The sequence below is a fragment of the Teleopsis dalmanni genome, chromosome X (assembly GCF_002237135.1).
Source record: "Teleopsis dalmanni isolate 2A chromosome X, ASM223713v2, whole genome shotgun sequence".
Lineage (NCBI taxonomy): Eukaryota > Metazoa > Arthropoda > Insecta > Diptera > Diopsidae > Teleopsis > Teleopsis dalmanni.
The window spans coordinates 67,692,229-67,714,192 of NC_051848.1; the positions used below are offsets into that span (position 1 = coordinate 67,692,229).

Below are 21,964 nucleotides of genomic sequence, written 5' to 3' on the forward strand. Positions count from 1 at the left end.
CTAGCTGTAAATAGATAAAATAAAAGAATTACTTAGAAAAACTCAGAAATGCTTCAAAAATGCTTTAAAAAAAGATTTTGAAATCCTTTAAAAATTAACGACGAAAATAAGTGAAATATTAATTAGTTTATAAATATTTTATATATGATATAAGCAATAGTAATAATTTAATTTCGACATTCTTAAAGCAAAAGATGCGCCATTCAAATAACAGTTTTTAGTTTAAGAATTGATGGACAACTCCAAAGTGACAGACATGATTCCCGTAATGCATGAGATTCACTTTCTGAACAATCGTCACATTTTTATTAAGGGTTGCTTGAAATTGATACTCTTAATTTATATGATGCAACTCTTAAACAATCATCACTTTTACGTCAACGATCGATTGGCAAAAACAATATCTAAAAACTACACAGGCTATATGCAAGAGTATAAGACTCCAAAATCATTAGTTGTCAATAATTTAAGGCTTGATTTTTCTATCTGTAAGCAGTAAAAATAAGTTTACAAAAAAGTTTAATAGCAAAAGTAACAAAACTCCAGAAATATATTCGAACATACATTAAGACCGAAAAGTTTTCGGAAATTCTCATTTAAAATTCGCGCGCTGTATATTTTTCGATATTTTAAGTTTATGTAGTTTGGCAGCAATTAAGGACAATTACTATGCCAAAAATGAGCGCGATCTGTCAGACAGTTCGTTTACGGCAGCTGTTGAAACCAGTTCACCTCAGTAGTGCGTTGCGAAAAAAACAATGGAAAAAAATATTGGACAAAGAGTTTGCATCAAATTTTGTGTTTCGAACGAAATTTCGTGTGCAGAATCGTTGCGAATGCTACAAAAGGCTTATGGGGAATCAGTTTTATCGAAAACTCAAGTTTATGAGTGGTACAAAGCCTTTCAGGACGGTCGTACGACCGTCGAAGACATTTCGCAACGCACTACTGAGGGGAACTGGTTTCAACAGCTGCCGTAAACGAACTGTCTGACAGATCGCGCTCATTTTTGGCATAGTAATTAAGGACAGTGCTGCCAAACTACATAAACTTAAAATATCGAAAAATATACAGCGCGCGAATTTTAAATGAGAATTTCCGAAAACTTTTCAGTCTTAATGTAAGAAGTCAAGTATGGCTTTGGATCACTTGGTTAAGGTGCGCTGATTCTGAGCTTCACATTTGGCGGGACCCGAGTTCGATTTCTGGTACTTGCAATCTCAAAAATAATTATTTACGAATAATTAAATATAAGAATTATTTCCAAAACCACTGATGATGGGTATTTGGCAATACTCGAAACAGCTGTATGGTTAGCTAAAAATTCAATTCATTAAAATAATATAAAAAATGAAATTTTTGTTGTTGTAGTTCACTATTGTTCGAAAAAACATTTTTAAAGAAGTTTATTTACAGAAAAACTTTCTGACTTTCTTTAATCATAACCGTTTATATTACCTCATCCAACAAACATAAGATAACATAATATAATAACTTTTTAAACTATACATAATTAACTATATAAAAAACCAAAACAATAATCTAAAAAAACTTGTGAATGGAATAATAAACTATAGCATAGGACAATTCACAAGTCCAACTCGAAAACAACCCAGCACCGTTCTAAACGAGCAAGAAAAAATACACAGTACCACCCACAGATCTGTCACTTTAAAACTCGAAAAAAAAACAACTAATCAAAGGAATAACTATGTATATGAAAAATTCACGGAAAATCAATTACAAACCAAGCCCATATTAAAAATTGATGTCAATTACCATGGTGTGACACTTTCTAAACTCTTTCTGTTGGCCTAAACCGTCAACAAGAAATTTCATTTGAGTATTCTACAATGTCTACATAAAGCTAATTCTAAGAAAATCTAGAATTATTAGTACACAATTCTTGATATTTGAATCAAAATAAAGCACCAACTTATAAGGCATTAATTCTTCGAGACCATTAGGCCGAACACTTAACTGATTCCATAATCATCGTTCTGACACTATTTAGGAGATTCAGGAGATAAGAACCGAATAGTTGAGCTATATGAGGACCATTACTAAAATCGAATATTGCTGCAATAAAAAGAATTATATAGATATCGGAGTAACATTATGTAATTACTGGTTGTTTTAAATTGTTCTGACACTATTTAGGAGATTCAGGAGATAAGAACCGAATAGTTGAGCTATATGAGGACCATTACTAAAATCGAATATTGCTGCAATAAAAAGAATTATATAGATATCAGAGTAACATTATGTGCTTACAAATTTCTTTAAATTTTTTAATTTTTTTATAATTAACTAAATACTTAAAATACGATTTCGTGTTTTAAGATATGCAAATTTGATAACATATTTCAACACAATCTGTTGTTGCGAACAGTGTTTTCTACTACACTAAATCTAAAAATCTGAGATATCGGACTTTGAAGCAGAAAATTTTTGTTTGAAAACATATATAGTAAACGCATCAGCTATTTGACTTGTATTTCCTTCCAAGACTTGATGTTATTCCACTTTTACTAGAAAGTAAAGTAAGTAAGTAAGTGATCTGGCTAGAAAGGTGTTAGATTCGGTTCCCGCTGGAGGAAGATAATATCTGCATCTTCATTAGAAGACGCAAAAAAACCAACAAGCAAGTACTCGGTACTATCAGCTATTATTTGGGCTGGCTGGCATAAATGAACCACTCACGTCTTTATTAGCAAACCAGGGTGAGGTGAGGTTATATTATTATAAAAAAAATATTTCTTTATTAATAAGAGTCATAGTTCTTAGACTTCAGATACTGTAGAGAAGAGTGAGTAACAGCATAAGCGAAAGAAACACCTTAGAAGGTATTTCATGGAACATAAGGACACATGACTAGGAAAGATGAACCCTATATTATCTTTTATTAACGAAATCGGATTTGGAGAAACACTCTAATCCAACCAAGGGGCACAATAGATTTTTTAGATCGCAGAATCATAGTTATATTGTGCTATGGTTTAACATTGTAGTTAACTGTACAATTTTGCAGCAATGTGCGCTAAATTGTGTATAAAATCTATACAAAATCCATACAAAAATATGCTAAACAAATTCAATAAATCTAAGAATTAACAAACTGTCTTATTACTGAAACTATCTCATTATTTCTGTATCTTAAGTTTTCTTTCAATTTAAGTTTAAATTCTGTGTCATATCTTTTCCTTTTATATATTATTTGAACTAATGTATCAGCTAAAATGTTCTCCTTAATTGTTTGCAATTGAGTAATATCTTTAGTAACAGTGGATTATTCAAGCGTAACTGAATTTCGACGATATTGCATTTGAAATATTGCAACTTCCAGCATTTATGCTCCCTTTTCACCTCTAAGGACAATTTATCAAGATTTCAATCGATACTTGACGCAAAATGGTAATTTTATTTTATTATTGTCAACATTTGCGTCCGCATGTGTTTGCATTTATTGAAGATTCGTTAGTCCGTGCATCATCGGATAGACTAAAGTGAGTGCATATCTGCTTAGCTGCACATATTCACAATCAGTATTAGGAACGCCCGTTGCTTGATTTGTATGCTGGATGCACTGCACCACATTTGACACAAAACATGACACAACATCAATTTTATTCAAAGCACCACATCATACACACTCTCGTGCACCACACTTCCTGCTTCTTTGTGAACCGGAGCCAGAGTTCGGTGTATCTGTTAGTCGCCATTATTATCAGCTCAGTAGCTTTCCACAGTTCTGCAGTTTCCAGAGTTTCCTTGAAAGAAATGCAACGCTGAATCCATGTATACGAGTTATTTGCTCATATGCTGCCAGCAAATTATTTTCTGTACTTTTTGGTTTTTGCCATTTTTTCTGTCTTTCGTTACCGATTTTTATTTTTCCTCCATATTTTTTATTTGTGCTTTCATTTTGATTATTGATCACCACATGCGGAGTTTGTTGCTGGCAGGAAGCGAAAGTCTGACTAACCAAACACCCGAGAGTCGTTATGAAGGTGGCAAAATTTATGCAATTATGGTTGGGAAAATTAATGAAGCTATCAAAATTGTAAACTTGTTCAATTTGTTGTGTGAAAATTGAAAATATAGCAAGAAATAAAATAAATGAACTATAAACTTTAAAGAAGCGCAGCGCTTCTTCGAACTATTGCACGGGATTTTTAAGTTGATTTTCGGTGCTGCGGTAAAAAATAAATTGCACTGCATCTAACTACCACACCACGGAATGGTGGAAAACAAGAAAAAGTTAATTTTAAAGTTTTTATATCTAATTATGGATTTCTCATCTATGAAAATTTTGTTTAATAAATTTTTCAGAAATTCGCAAAAGCGATATCTACCCGTATATATCAATATACCAATTCCTCACAGAACTAAAAGTTTCAACCATGCAGCAGCAGTTATACTCATAGGCTGTAACAACATTAACATCAGCGGAAAAAAAGCACACCGCATGGCTGTCGACGGAATACACATTAAGGCTCCTTACAACTACTCACTTTCCGAGAACAGAAATAATCCAATTATGAGTTTCTCATCCATTAAAATTTCGTTATAATACACCATCCCTCGCAAACAGCATTGCAAATAGTGTAAATAGGCTGCAACGGATAAGAATTTCCAATGAAATCCAAAAAAACCACCATTGTTGCCTTTCATATGAAATTTATTTATATATAGCAAAACTATCAATTTCTCTAATAAAAAATATTCAGGAATATCTTTAGACATCAAACAAAACTACAATATCAACCTATATCACTTAATTTAAAAAACGACAACACGTTTTACATTATGCAAACGAGGTAATAATGAATTTCAGCGAAATTCTACTGACAATAACGTGTCGAACACAATCCAAATCACTTATTGGTACTTATAACAATAGGAGATACCTGAATTGTGTGAACCTATCAAAAGACAAACTTAGAATCATTACAAGAATTCTAACCGGACACTGTAAACTAAAATACCTCCTTACAGGACTGGGTATACTTACAGATGAAAACTGTAGATTCTGTGAAGAGAATAAGGAGTCGGCCACACTTTTGCTGTTAGAATATTCTCAGCTAATGCACATACGGAATAGACTCCTGGGAATGTATATTTTTAAGGAGGAGGCAATAAAAATCTGTAAAGTAGATTCAATACTATTTTATATTGACGCAACAGAGTTAAGAAACCTACTCTATGCCTAGAAGGGGGCACAATAGACCCGACAGTCGCAGCTCCACATCTCGCCACAATAATAATAGTAACGTGTGATGCACGAAAACCTTAAAAACATATACTTAAGTGAGTATTTAAGAACAACTTCCACGATAGCACTAAATACCTTATTAGGAATAATGTCATACCTATGGACTAAAATTTACTCCATAAACATTTGTAGTAGATATCTACAATCAAAAACCTCACACACAAAATGGTCAGAAAATCAGACAGCTATTAGATTTGACCTCGACTAACTCTCCACTGGTCTGGGAGACAATCGATGTCTTAACAAATCTTACTGCTAGCGAAAACGCAGTGCTGAATATCTGCACTGTTTGTTTAATTGTTCTATGGATATAATAACACTCGGTTTATTTTGCACAAAATTTGACAGTAAACAGTTGAAATATGCTAAGTAATGCGATAACTTCACACTAACTTTACACAAAGACCGCACGATATGCTAAGGACCTAACGGTCCAAACGTGAGGCTTTGAATAGATTTTCTAATCAAAAATCTACCCTTGCTTCTACTCTTTTAAAGTCTGCTCAAGTTATTATCCAAGTTTCAGCACATCTTGATATGTTTTTAAGTTCTAACTACTAATTTTCATCTTTTTAGTTTTGAACTCTCGTTTTATTGGGGTCTTTTTTTATTATTATTGAAATTAATTTTAATTCACGTACCAATAACCATAAAACTTTTTTGTTTTCCTAAGGCAAAACTTCGATTAATTTTAATTGATTTGTTCCAGTAAGTAGTTTTAAGCACAATTCTTCGCTGCTTAGTTTATTAAAAAGTTTATAAATAATTATTATAGGTATATAACTACATTTTAATTGCACTTATGACATTAATTCATATATGTTTACTATAACGCTTCAATTAACAACTATCTTAAGCGTGCATCTTCAAGATACATTCTATGCAATTCTGCAAGCCAATACCCATATGAATTGAACGGTTAAGTGCTTCCTCTGCTGTATCCGCAAATTAATTAACTTAGGTGAACATCTTAATGCATTTTTCTGCGCTAAATGCAAATACGTTTATTTGCCTAGTGAAATTATCAATACGCGCAGATAGTGTCTCATTGCAGTGGCACATAAAACTCAATTCAAACGCTATCTGCAACGACCAGAGAAATTTTAATAGACCGATATGTAGCGGTTGTACATATAATCACTTCCAGCTGTAAATGAAATGAATAAGCGAACGTACTTATTAAATTTACTAAAACCATATAGTTACACAATTATTCAATAGAATAAAATGTAAATTTAATTTTGAACACTCGTTAAATATGTCCAACAGATCAATCCGCAGTTATTAAGATTGATAGCACACAATTTTCATATAAATCAACAGCTTATAATACTAGGATTATAAATTATCCCAAACTGTGAACTCTAAAATTCTATAGCTTTAATTTTAGAAACGCAACTTTCTGCCTCTAATTAGATCCATATATTAAATGTTTCACATTATCAACTTCACCAGACGTCTATTAATATACTTACAATATACGAAACATTTTAATGCTTTTATAGAGCGCAAAGGGGAGTTATTTTTATGCACCTAAATCTTTTAATATAAGTTTTAATTAATCAAATTTTTAAAAAATTTTATTTATTACATTTATTACTTATTAGTTCTAATTATTAACTAATAATTATCAAATTTCATATTTATTTATTGAATAAATAATTTTGAAAGTATTATTAATTCACTTTTCTGGAATTTTTCATACAAGCGTCTGGAATCTACAAGAGTTCCTGTATATAATATAATATATATTATAATGTCGGTCACATTTATTGCAAAAAATTGTCAAAAATTTGACTGATCGAATGGACCATGTAACTTTTAGCTGCGGCAAACATATACCAGAATTCATATTCCAAAAATAAATTGCCATGAAATCATTTACCATGTAATAATAAAAAAATTTCTCTAAGCACACCGTACTGTTTAACTACGGAAGATTATTGCTTTTATAATAGTGCTAGAAAGGCCACTATTTATGTTTTAAGCCTTGGCAACACTCATTGTTCTTAGGTGTCATCTGACGTTTCCACACAAAAGTTTGACATTATTAAACATAACCTACCTTGGCGACAAAGTTCCATCCTGTAATAAAGCCACTGTGTAACGCTGGTACAATGAATTTGATCGTGGCCGCAGTTCGCTTACCGACGAAATTCGAAATTCGTGAAGGTCGCCCAAAATCAGTTATTGTGCCAGAAACGAATAATGCAAGATCGTTATGCGCATCGTGTGAGATTGAGTGAACCCTAGGCATTAGCCCCAACAGGATATATAAAACACGAGTATTGCACGATAATTTAGCAATGAAAAAAATATGTTCTCGTTGGATCTCATTCCACATCATTTGACAAAATTTCAAAAAGATGCTCATTTCGATTGGTTGATTGCTGCACGCAAATGCACAAATGCTCAAGAAGTACAATGGTGGTATTTCAAAAGACGTATGCTCGTATACGATTGTCACAGGTGACGAATCATAGATATATGCGTACTCGTAGGAGCCGGAACTTAAATAGCAGTTGACTGTATGGGTGTGCTTGGTTTCAAGATGAACCAAATCCAATAAAAGTTGTTCGCGCTCAAAGCACTTCAAATTAAATGATCGCTTGATTTTTTGGCAAAACTAGTCAGTGGCAATTATATAGATACCCTTACAGGAACGTAAAACGGTTAATGGAATGGTACGAGTATACAACTATTTGTTTACTGGAAGTCTTCAGTGAAATACAATAAACAAACAAGCATCGTGGGATCATACTCCATCAAGACAATGCGAATGCTAAGACATCTTGTGTAACAACTGACTATTTGAACATTCAAAAAATCGAATTGATGGATTAACCGCCTGTTTTGGTACCCAATAACTTCTTCTCATTGTTTTTCCATACATCAGAAATAAATTGCATGAACAACGATTTTTGTGGGCAACGGCCGAAAGAAGCCGTTGTTACATTTAAGAACCATGTTTCAAAGGTGTTTGAAGAATATGGGGAAAAATATTTTAGCATATAGCTAGAATGCATGCCAAAGTCTATTAATTATAAAGGAAAATATTCCGAGACACAATAAAGCAATAATTTTTTAATTATTAGACTCAAAATATAAATAGTGACTCTTGCATGAAATCAGAACTTTAAAAAAATTAAAAATTATTTCGTTTTACAAATCAATATGATCAGGTATTCTTACTGGCTGGTATAAATGATTTCACTTTTACTAGTTATAGAGCTTCCTAATAATAACATTGATTTTTCTCTGAGTGTAATTTCAACGTATCTAGGTCATATTATCTAGTTGAAAAATATGCAACAATATTTACATTAGTCGAATTGGTTGTTAAAAATAATTTATTTAAAAATCGTCCAATTCTTTGCTTAATCGAAGAACTTATTTTCATAACTCAGTCAGATTTTTGCAATATAATATTTTTTCCATTCCAAAAATCTACAAACATTGCTTTGAGGGAACAGTTTTTGTGAGAAGCACTTTCATTGCATTTTACTGAAAAAAGCCACTAGAAATATCATAAATAATATTATTTATCAAATATATTTTAACCATCTCGTATATAACGTATCAGCAGTTCATTTGTGAAAAAATTTCATAAAAATACATTGGATAAAATAGAAATGAGAACGTTTGAACGTTTTTACCAAATCAATCATAAACACATTTGAATATGCAGATTTTAAGTTTCCAATATCAAATTTCGTTAAATAAACTTTCACTGGAATTACATTTATATTAAGTAAGCAATTCAGAAAATTTTTAGAACGCTCTCGGTAATTTTTTACAATTCATCATCAATTTCATTTAAATTTACTCAACCAAAACAATTCATTTGCATAAACTGGGCAGAGGAAATAAAGAATTTAAGTTATCTCTTCAAAGAACTCAACTGATTTGGAAACGTTCAGATACTCGTATAAGGCATTCAACTGCGGTTCAATTGTTTCGAGCAATTTTACTGCTCAAAAGAAGAAAGTAAAACTTTACGTTAAATAACTTAAATTGATATGCAAAATAAATGAAATTATGTTTATTTTATTAATTTAATTCGAAAGTAAAAAACTCCAGATGTATTGTTTTAATGCCTAAATATTCATTTCGCCTCAATTTAAATCAAAATTGCAAATTTTCTCGAAAAATCCAAATAACGTTTGATTGAATCATACTACGATTTCAAAGAAATTGACTACTTTTGATTTGATTAGAGTATTTGATTTAGTTTTAATAGATAAGTGTTTAAGTAGCTAATTTACAAACAAAACGAAATGCATCATACCATTCTTTCGAAATAAAATCTCAATTAATTTTATCAACCATCCGCATTTGTGAATCATTTTTATTTTCACTGGAATGAACTCTCCAAATGTGTCAAAGTTATGTGACTCAGTAGTTGCCTTATTAAATTTTGGCTAAGATCTATAACACATATAAAAAAAACCTTCATGCACCATACCTAACCATTACAAAGGGCGTTCGACAAAGATAAGCACAGTACTTAAGTATATATTTGTTTCCTAAAGACAGCTAACCGTTTGCACTATCTTAGCATCACGTTTTCAGTTTTTTGTCTCCAAAAAAGTCTTACAATCGCACAACCTTAAATCTTACAACTAGTGAATTACAACCGACATTTAACCTATCAAAAAATAGCGGAAGCACTAAACATCACCCACATGATAGTTCGAAATCATTTAAAAATAGGGGGCTGCGCAAAGTTGGCGTACCAAATAAATAAACACAAAGAAATTCGATTGAACTTCATCATTTGCATCGCAAAAATATTCATGGGGTGGTTCTAATGGGGTAGCAATGCACAACACGTGATTCATCCGAATTTACCTACCCAACTTCTTTCACTCATTACCCATCTTAATGCTTAGACGATCTCTTGACGAAAAACTTTACGGTGACACTAGGAGGAGCTATCTGTTGACGATAGGAGATGTTTAGGGGGTTAAAGTCACTCACTGACTTAAGACTTTTGATGCTTTGACTCCTCGTTAAAAAAAACTAGTACTTAGTACCTTCCCGCTGTCAATCCTGAATGTCTGAGCAAATTAAAGAAAGATTGGATAAGCAACCTCAGTGGAACTCCGAGCTAGGTCAGCAAACGGCACAAGCAGACTAATTTGAGTAAATTTAGATCAGGTTGAAGTACGGTGCTATCGCAAAAGCTCATTCAATGCAAATGACGGCGCTAACAATTGTAGTCAGCTGGATTACATAATCTGCGCTGCATCATCTTGGTAATAGATATAATCACCTAAGACAAAAAAAAATGCTAATTGCAGTTCTTTTAGGTCACTATTGTATGCAGATCCTATGCAGAGAAACTCTGCTCTCCTCTCAACACTTACTGCTAAAGTTGCAAAAACTGACTGCCCAGCTTGGCTAACAGTAAGAACACATTTTAATGAGGGTACTTTCTGAGTAGTCTATCAGACTTTACATTAGTAAACAATAAAGTTATGTTAAACTACATAAACTCAACAGAACGGATCCTGTTTATATTCCAAGGTTTATTGCAAATAATGTGGTTTTAAAATTGTTTATAATTTCTAATTATCTGAGACGAAAGAGTATCTGCTGATCAGCCATTTCTACCTCAACTGCCGATCACCCTCAAAAAGATAGTCTATCAAATTCGAAATGTTTTATTATGAGCCTTTCATTGGTTACAGAAGTTTTATTACGATATTTTATGTTAATCGTATAACTTATTTCTTTATATCATTTACCCCAAACATAACATAACTAAGAGAAACTCTTATCCATTTATTAAAATATTCTATAAATGAATTTGATCGAGAAGTTTTGAGCAGAAGTTTTGAAACAACAAAAACTTATTTTATTTCTAATTAATTCAATTTTTTCTGACCATACCATACCATACCGAAACCTTTCTATTAAAAACACTAATTTCTATTCAATTTTTAATTTGTTCCTTGACCTGTTTTTGTTTTTTAAATATTTTATTTCATACAGCACGAATTGAATATATATTATATATATTTTATTAATATTTATTAATGTTCATTATTTATTTCTTATCCTGATGTTGACTCTCAAGGAGAGTCGAAATATAGAACTTTAAAAAATATTAAACAAACTTTTAAGCCATGGCCTGTGAAAAATATGAAAAAAAAATTCCATGGTCTATTAGTAGTTTTAATAAACGAATTATATTTGTTATTCAATTTTTTATTACCCAAAATTATTCTATAGCTGTTAGAATTTTCCAATAATTTTTTGTTCTGAAATGAAAAGGAAAACAATTTTAAGGTAAATTTTGAAATAATTGGACTACTTTATAATGCTATCTTCACATAAGTCTTTTTAAGGCTCAATATAGAAATAATTTGAGAAATATTTAACATATTTCAAAAAATGTAACTACTTTTAGAGATTGTGTTTTTACATACAGTAAACATTCGAAAACGTGAACTAATTAAAACCAAGACAGTTCACGTATTCAAATTGTTCAAGTTTTCGAGTGTCAAACAAGAATAAAGTAAATACATATTTACACATATAAATTCACATTTTGTTTCTTTTTTTGTGTATATATTAATTTATACTAAAGATACATATATAAAACTTTTTATTTAAAAAAATCAGTCATTTTTTTTTGGGTCTTCTTTCTTTCTAACACTTGAAACACAGCATTCTCCCTTAGACGTCTAAGTACATTCATATCCTTTTGATCGACGCCTTCGTGACTGGCCCACTGTATTGCTTTGTTGAAAATTTCAACTGCTTCACTTGGTATAATTTTCACCGATGCCTCTGAGATGCAGTCTTCGTCAGGTTCGTCCTCATGTCCAATATCATCATGCGCATTATCTTCATCAATATCTTCGTTCCATTCCTTAACATTTGATAACGTAAATTCACTCTGAAATTGTTGATAAGAACAAAATTTTCAATAACTCACATATCTTTGTACATATCTGCGCTATCGAACAAACCTCAGCATTTAAACTGTTAAGAAGATCGGCGGTGTTGCACATCAAGGAGCGAAGTTCAGTTTCCCATTTTTCTTTTAAAATCGCCAAAGGCATACTATCTTCGAGGTCATCATCATTCACAGTAAAATTTAAAATATTTTTCCAGCACTTAGACAGAATTTCTTTGCCGACACGACTCCAAGCGGCTTCCAAAAAATTTATAGCACTTTTTAATGTTATTTTCTTCATAGACTCGAGCAAGTCAGATTGCGTTGCTGCTATTGAAGTAAGGCTATTTCTGTAGTATAACTTCGTGATTTTTATTGCATTCTGATCCATCGGTTGAATGAGGGGAGTAACGTTTGGTGGCATAAACATTGCGAATATTTGCCCATCTTCCGTTGTCAGTTCAGCCTCATTTGGATGGGAAGGAGCATTGTCGATTAGAAGAAGAGCTTTAATTGGCAAGTTTTTCTCTTTTAAAAATGATTTCACCTTAAAAAGCGACAAATTTTAGGAAAATTTATACAGCATTCAAAAGGAAGAATCCCTACCTGAGGAACGAATGATTGATGAAACCATTCTTTGAAAATAGTCGCCGTCATCCAGGCGGACTTTGAGTTTTTATAGTTGGTAGGACACTGGAGGTTTTTAAAGCATCGTGGGTTTTTCGCCTTTCCAATTACCAAAAGTTTGAGTTTATGAGATCCGGTGGCGTTTGAGCAACACAAGAAAGTGATTCGCTGCTTCTCCGACTTTACGCCTGGGGCTCTCTTTTCTAAAGTGGACACGTACGTTTTTTCTGGCAGAAGTTTCCAAAATAAGCCGGACTCATCAGCATTATATAGCTGATCGTTACACAATTCGAATTCAGCAATTTTATCTTTAAGTTTTTCTTTAAACGGGTCCACTAACTGAGACTGCGAAGACAGTTTTTCGCCAGATATTTGCAGAAGTCGAATACCGTATCTTTTTTTGAATCCTTGAAACCATCCATCACTAGCATAAAAGTCACCTTCCTTTTCCTTAAATTTTGAATGCAGTTTCTTGGCTTTTTCTTTCAGCATTAGAGCACTTACTGGCCAGTTCTTATTTCGCATACAGAGAAACCAACGATAAAGAGATTTCTCCATTTTGGGCAGCTCTGAAGTACGCAGGGTTTTTCTTTTTCCAGGCCCAGAAAATGTGTTGTTTACGCATTTTAAAATCACGTTTCTTTTCGCTTTAATGCCACAAATTGTTGATTTAGCAACATTATATTTCTTTGCTAAGTATGTCACACTCGACCCCTTTTGTAAGAAATCGAGAATTTCAGCTTTTTTTTTTAATGTCAAGCACACAGGTTTTTTCGCACTCATATTTACCTTGCCAAAGACGAAACGTTTCATGTAAAGACAAAATTGTTACTAAAATATTTTGCATTTTTCATGCATTCACAAATCAATAGCATAATTTGCTATTAGGGAATTCCCCAATTTCAGAATTATTCGACATCAATGCAAACTATATTAAAAAATTGTAAGGTTTACTGTTCATGTTATAGAGCTTTACTGACTTGTTCACGTTTTAGAATAGTCAATGATGAGAAAAGGTTGTTCACGTTTTGGGGTGTTCACGTTTTAGAATATTCACGTTTTCGAATGTCTGCTGTATATAGAAAGAAGCTTTGGGTGTTAACAATATCTTCAGTTAATGTTTGATTAATTTCTATTTATATACTTAGCGAAAAAAATAAATCTGCTGCATTCAGATGAAAACCTCTTTAGTTAAGTAAACATTTTTTAAGTATAATTTCAAATCCCTGCGAATATTTCAGTATTAGAGAAAAATATAACCTTATTACCTACCTTCTGCTCAAAAAGTACTCGGATTTTATAAATAAAACACACAAATTTAAATTTTATTCCAAATTTATTTTTTCTCTTTCAAAATATGCTCCTTCTGAAGCGATACACATATGCCAACGTTTAGCCCAATCCTTCATATACTTTTCATAGGCCCGTGCAGGTATGGCTTTTAGTTCCTTCCGCGAATTCTCTTTTACCGATTCAATTGACTCAAAACGCTTACCACGAAGGGGCAATTTGAGTTTCGAGAACAGGAAAAAGTCGCACGGATCCAGATCTGCCGAATATGTTGCCTGAGCGCTGACAGTGGTGCCGGTGCCGTGTTTGTTCAAAAAATCGTGTACAACAAGAATTTTCCATAGTAAAAATCGCTAAATGCACTTGAGCTAGTTTCTCATTAATAGCTGCTCTAAACAAACTAATTGACAGGTGGTGCTAAAATTTGTACCTTATAAGGGTGTACTAACATAAAAAAAAAATTTTTGAAAAAAATTAGTTTACAAACAATAAAATCCGGATACTTTTTGAGCAGAAGGTAATTTAAAATTTAAAAAAGAAATATAATCTTAGTCTAGCAAAAATAATGTTTTGTTACACTAATTCGCTAGAATCATAACAATAAGTGAATGTGTTAAAGTAAATTAATTTTAATTTTACTAGGTAATTAGAAAATATAAAAAAAGGTATCAGTCTTCTTCTGATACCTTCATCGGGTGAAATAATTATAAAAGACACTACATTTTGTTGAATCTATTTATATATAGTCCAAGTAATTATTATTTACTCCAATCTTAATTTAGAGCACTTTAAATGATTCGCTCTAATTTAGAAAATACTAAAACAAAATTTTGTTCCACATAGTATTTAAAAAATATTGATAATAATAATATATACGATAGCAAAAACTTATTAAGTTAACAGCCATTACAGGCGCATTTGACCTACTTTATGGGTTACACAGTTTACAAAAGATACATTTCCAAAAGTACGAAGCTACAAAAGAATTTTACTGCCAAAATTTTATGAGCCATTCACACTTTCTCCTGTGCATAACAAATTTATTAACGATTTCTTAATATTTTACCGAAAGTGAATGTTAAAAAGTTTTTGTTTAGAAAATCGGAACGAATTGTTATAATTTGGTTAAGAAACATTTCAGTTTTCAAGCCGATTAACGTCTATATTAAACGATGACACAAAATTCTAAAGTATGTGCATCCATATAATATAACTACCTCAACGAACAAGCGCTTATCCTCAGCTCTTTAAGATTGCAAAGTATCTTAAACTCATACGAAGACAACGTACACTCAGAAACTTGTTCCAATGCAGCTCAGCAAGTAATTTAATTTCCTGGTGAATCACTGACTTTGTTGTTGAGATGCAAAGTGTAGAAAATTCCACGAAACCAGTCTTTTTACAGGTCAGATTCCTTTAGAATTCAGTTGCAGATTATCTGTTCATTTCACTTGTTAAATCATTTTACGACATATCTTATAATATGTCTAAAGAATTCAATTGGAATAATTTTCACTTGTTCATATTTTGGAAATAAGATATAACAGAAAACGTATTAATTTAAACAGAACAAATTAAACAGAACGATTTTATACGTTCTGGAAAAAGCATTAAAAATAAAAGTAATAGTAAATCATATTAATACATCTCAAAGACATTATTAATGTAGAAATGAGGAAAATTTCTTAACAATCGAACAATTATAAATTTTTTAAGCCTAGAACAAAAAACGTTTCCAACTTAAATGATATCGTGCCTTAAGGAGCGGCGTTTTAAGAGAAGAGCGCAAAACGCCATCATAATCGCAGAACCGAGCTGGGCATTATCAAAAAGAACAGTTGCAATATCACAATTGTAATGTTATCAGAAGATAACAGAAAACATGACGTCAAAGTACAGATATTTGAGAGTGGTGCTCTGAACGGTCCATTGACAAAACACCAAATCGGCAATCCCAAATAGGCTATCCACTGGATATTGGGGTGATCTTATTGGACGACTTTCCATTACTTTACACTACACCAAAAAAAAAAAAGCAAAAGATATTCCATTATGGTCCTCCCAACGAATTAACCTAACAACCCGAATAGATATCAACGAAAACTAATTCATCTTATTAACTGGATGGTTGGTTTCGAAATTTAGAGTTCCATGACTAAAAGTCTAGTAACAAAGCAGAGCCCATGTGTTACTTGCACATATGAGGAGGTGCATCAATCATCTCTAACACTAACCACCTATGGCAATCATGCATATTGCATATTTTTGTATGTGGACTTAAAATTTAAATCTAATACCTTATTTTAATACTCCTACCTAAATACCTCCCAAGGTGGCATATGAGGCTTTTTCAATTAATTGTAAAGATTAACCAAAACAAATTAACGTAGCAATTATATGTACGAGGCCTGTGACAATAGACGATTTGAAATTTCAATTTAATCCGTGGACACAGATTGTCACTTATACGTTTTCTTACACAGACGACCTATTTGCCGTGTTTCTTTATCTAATATCTTGGATCTTTTAGATCTTATCTAAGTTAGTTTTTTGTCTCGATACGATTCTATTATATACATATTAAAATTATATACCAAAAATGTTGAGAGTGAAGTTAATGTTGGAAGGTATGGATAAATTGAAAAATTTAAGCGCATTAACTTAAGTGCGGGATTCACCTTTTTAAAATATTTTTCCTATTTTCACACTTCATCGCTTCTCAATTACCAAAAGAAATATATTATGTTCTTGGAAGCGTATCTCTAAAACTACGAGTCTTTGGAACAAGGAGATAATGTTTCAATACACTATCGTATACCAGTTATTTATCTACAAAATCTAATCTAGAAATTATAGATAGAATAGACTGAAAATAATTATGTATTTTTTTAAGATATTGAACCTGTTGGATGATTGAACCTGTTTGGACTATATAAATGTACTCAAAATGGTCGAAAATATTTTATCTCTTCGAAGGTATTCGAGTTACTCAATGATATTCAACTGCTTATTTTAAGTTATTCCAAGTCTGAAAATATTTGAAATGCTTGGGAATATTCGGGAAGCTCGAAAATATTGAACTTCTTCCAGAATATTTGAAAATCTCAAAATATTTGACTGCTTCGAAAATATTCGAAAAGCCCGAAATATTTGACTACTTCGAAAATATTGCAGATATTTGTAGATATTCAAGGTATTTGAAGATAGTCGAAATGCCTTGAGATATTAGATGTCTCAAGGCATTTCAAAAAAATAATTTGATTGATACAATCAGATTTTAACTAAATCTCAGATCAAAATATTCTTACTCTTCGCAATATGCTGGTTCAACCACACCACATGTTGGCTCTTATATCTTCTTTACCATATGAGCTAAAATATCTCTAACAAAGTGATCAGGTCAATTTAACTAGTATATCGTTAGAGTTTATTTTTCTGAATGTAGATTAAAGATATTAGAACTCCTCTTACATATTCGATGTGTACAGAAATAGCCGAGATGCTAAAAGATATTTGACTTGTATGAAGATACAAACATTTTTGAATAAATTCTAGAAATATAGCCACATATAACCACATATCAAATGCAGAACTTTTGCTCCAAATATATCAGAAAGCTGCTGTTATCGAAATAAAAATGAGAAAATGGAATTGAATAGGATATACTATCCGACGACCAAATAAATACATTCCGCGACAGGCTATGACATGAAACCCACAAGGCAGCAGACGCCTTGTTGCACCGGCACTACACGTGAAACGATATATGCAGAGAAGCACCTAACACAGTAGGTTTAAGAGAATCGTAGCGGCCCTATGCTCTACTAGGGGAAACAAGTACTAAGAAAAAAGATAAAGATATTCGCATCGTAACACCACACTGGCCTTCATATTTGTTTATATAGATCTGGTTAATTAAATATGAACAGATTTGAATAAATAATTGATACAAAATTTGTTCGTGTAGGTTTTATACTACTTTTTATTGATGTAATAGGGCTGGGAGATCTGCTCTAAACCCAGAAGGGGGCTCAACAGACACGACGGTCGCCGTGCTACATTCCATAATAATAATAAAAAAATCATCATTCTAGTGCCTTATGTCGATGCTGGGCATTTAAAGTACTTCTAAGATAATCAGCTTTAACTATTAAACTATAAAAGTAAAATCAAGTCTCATTAGGTAGCCAACACAACTTTGAACTTTTTCCTATGCGTCATTTATTCAAGCATTTCTTAGTTTGTGTGAAATGATATTTGCATTTCATTTTATTATTATTTTTTCACTTTCAACTAAAAAAGTATTTTTTTTAACATAAAATTTTTTTCTGTGTTCAATTTCCAAATAAAATCAATTAAGTGGAATTCACTCTGATAAAAAGACATTAACGGCTATACGCACGAATAATGCTTACTGGTCAGTGAGTAACAGTACTGGAAGATGTTAGACCATTCATCACTCCATTCGTACCCATTTTCGGCTATCATACTTTCTTATTCGGTAGTAGCTGTAAACAATTGTTAAGAATAGTTCAGGCAAATATATTGTCATTTGAATAATTTTATAGCCACTGCAGATATTTTAAATATTTCTCAGTTTTCATGATCTAAGCAAGAAAAAACTTTTCTTTTCTGGTATCTTTTACCTTTCACATTAATTCGGTTAATAATGAAGAGTGAAATTATGTTGAGGAAATAATTTTAATTTTAATGTCTAGGTATACATACATCCATAAAAATCATCTCTGACATTTTACTGAATACGTACAACGTCGTCTGTTTAGATAAAAACGAAAAAACGCATTGACATTTGAGAAATCCCACATAAACACTGGCAAATTGAAAATGAAAGTAAAATAAAAATTTTTTATTTTATTTATTGTCATTTTTTAATTAATGAACTCAATCAAATATGAGCACATCGCATCGCATAATAAATTCAATGATGACGAAAAATCGTATTTAAAAATTGAATTAAAATTATATAAGCAAATAAAATTATAACAATTTTATAAATGACGATAAATAAAATATTATTAAAGCAAAATAAGTCAATTTTTCAATAGGTTTTTATTTTTCAACAAACAAACCCAAGCCAACAATTACTTCAATTTAAGAGCACCTACAACAGCGACCAGCAATCAATAATTATTACCCATAGGTGCCGGCAATTGTCAAAGCCATTTTCGAGTCTCCTTTACTTCCCGGCTGGTGCAATTGACTACAAATATTTAAAGTGCCACACAAAAAACACGTAACAATAGAAAAATAATTATTTGTTCTATAACAAAAATATTTATAAATTTATATATTGTCAGAGTTGTTATTGTTGTCAATATTCCGACATGCACTCACATTCGTACCCACATGGAGTAAGCCTGGAATATTTGCACAACACTTGTATTGTAACTCGAATTGATGCCATAAATAGAACTCTTGTTTATTTTATTAAACATTTATTGTCTATCGGAAAAAAATATAAACTTCATTCAGTTTTATTTTAATATAAAAAAAATTTTAAAAATTTAACTGAACAGGTTTGTTTTTCAAAACTAACTTAAACCGAAATAAAATTTTAAATATATAGGTGTACATTTATATTCCTGCATATAAATAAATCAAAAATAATCTCTATGCTTAATATACTTCTGAAGCGCTGACGGCGAACCTTTCTATAAACGCGTGCCATATATATGATTTATTTGTTATTGAACAAAAAAAAATAATTTAATTGTCTCAATTATATCGTTCGCCTAATAAAAACAAAAAAATATAATTACCCTAATCACTTTCTTTTTACCTTAATTTTGCCTTCAACAAACTACCCACCTAAAAACAAAAAATTAATAATGCCAGTCACCCAAGCCCTAATATTGCTTTCATACAAATTCTAATCATGCTTTCATACTGCATATATGCATAGGAAGAAAATTAGTAACACAGGATGGTATGAGAACCACACTGGAGCAGCTATCTATCTAGACGCCATGAAAAAGAACTCTCAATGCTGTAAGTAACGGTAGCGGAGAAGGTTTTGTTATAAGTTGTTATTTAACATCCAACAACACTATTGGTGAATCGAGAACAAACTCCATAGTACAGAAGATAAAACAAGATTAATCAGAGGTTTTCTAATTATTGCAGGGGACTTCAACTCTAAAACAGTCGATTGGGGTTCCACAACGACAAACTCACGCAGTCGACGCTTACTTGACATAATGTCCAGATTGGGGCCTGCAGTAGCTAATTCAAGTTCCACTACAACATACAGAAGACACGAATGCTAGTCCTCAATTCCAGATATAACACTTGTGTCGGATAGGTTTTTAGGGGCACACAGAGACTGAAAAGTGCTGCAAGATTATATTGGCAGCGACCACCAGTATATCGATTTCAAGATTACACTGCGGGGCAGTCTTGCATCAGATTATCAATCCAGCGGGACACGAAAATGAAACGTAGACCGTTGAGACGTACCAGCTCTACTTGTTTGCATACTCAACTCGACTACACTAACAGTTAGTTAGTGTTAGTTAAGTTAGATGTAAATTTCAATTAAGTTGTAAATTTTGTTAATAGTAATCGCTCGCCTTGACTACCGATATGAAAAATCTAACCCCTTATAATGTACTTATAATATGTGTGTAGACAACACTAAAAATGTGTGTGGCATAAAAATATTCTTCAATGTGTTTACGTCTCACGCTATGACCCTCGTTGCTTCCCACCTAATCCATAAAAGAAAAAAAAACAAACTAAAGTTATCATTGTACCACTTGCGGAATGTGTGTAATAGGTCTGCCTTTAGTGTTTCAAAGTGTTTGAGAATTACAATGCCTAAGCAGTTCCTGCACATTCGAATTTGAAGACAATGTCTTATATTTAAAATATTCAATAGTCGCAGTACTTGAAAAACAGAAAAGCTCTAGGTTTTATTTCATAGAAGCATTTCTCACTCTACACTATAAATATTAATGTTCCCCAGGGTAAAGTTCTTTGGTCTACTTTTATATGTTTTGTTTATGACAATATGTTATTTGTGATAATATGATATTATGATATTTCTGTCAATGACAAAGCTACCATATTTTATGTAGTCATAAAAGTGTTGAAAAAACTTTTAGATAGCTTTACAATCTCTTACCTTTGGTAAAAAATATTTAGTATATAATGCCGTTGTGTCACTTTCATCCATATATGTGTTTGCAATTACATTGAACCGCGTTCTAATACCTTAATTAGATAACGTAACCTATATAGTGATTTACTCAAAAGATTTATACACAATTAAAAAACTCAACCATATAGCAACGCAATTGCATCAATTATGGAAATTCTGCTTAATCGAAAATATTAAGGGTCATCACAGCACCATGATACATTAGAAATTTAAAACTCATGATAATTCCCAAGTAACTATGACTTAATTAATATTTGAAAAAATTAGATATAAAGGATTGAATACCCATGTTAACCCTTAAACCAGGAAGTTTGCTTTTAGGACAAAATACTCACACCTAATAAAAGTAAACCGTTTTACCATAAATTAAAACTTGGCTTTTTTACTTTTTTTTCTTCTTTCTCATATCAAAGGTAAATCATATTAGTCATCTGCTTATAATTGAAGCGGAAACAACTCAGTACTAATATATTGGTACTGACAGTCACTGTGTGCAATGAATAAGACTTAATCTACCCTCAATCGCGATATTGTCGCGATTATATTGCTACGGATATGAAGGAAACTATACTCTACTTTATGCGTCAGTGCTAATTTTTGGCTAAAAGAAATTTCAAAATGCTCGTCATCCTTTAAAATGTGGAACATAGCTAAGTCTATAGACTTTTTAGTTTAATTTTCTTAT

The 21,964-nt window shown here is 31.8% G+C and overlaps 1 protein-coding gene across 1 annotated transcript; it reads right to left on the bottom strand.

The window, feature by feature from the left end:
- Window positions 1–11,888: 11,888 nt before the first annotated feature.
- On the bottom strand, window positions 11,889–13,592 carry LOC119688521 (jerky protein homolog-like). Its single transcript, XM_038103196.1, has 3 exons — window positions 12,789–13,592; window positions 12,256–12,729; window positions 11,889–12,182 (listed from the first exon to the last, which is right to left on the bottom strand). The coding sequence occupies exons 1-3, from the start codon at window positions 13,590–13,592 to the stop codon at window positions 11,889–11,891; spliced, it is 1,572 nt and encodes a 523-aa protein (XP_037959124.1).
- Window positions 13,593–21,964: the final 8,372 nt, after the last annotated feature.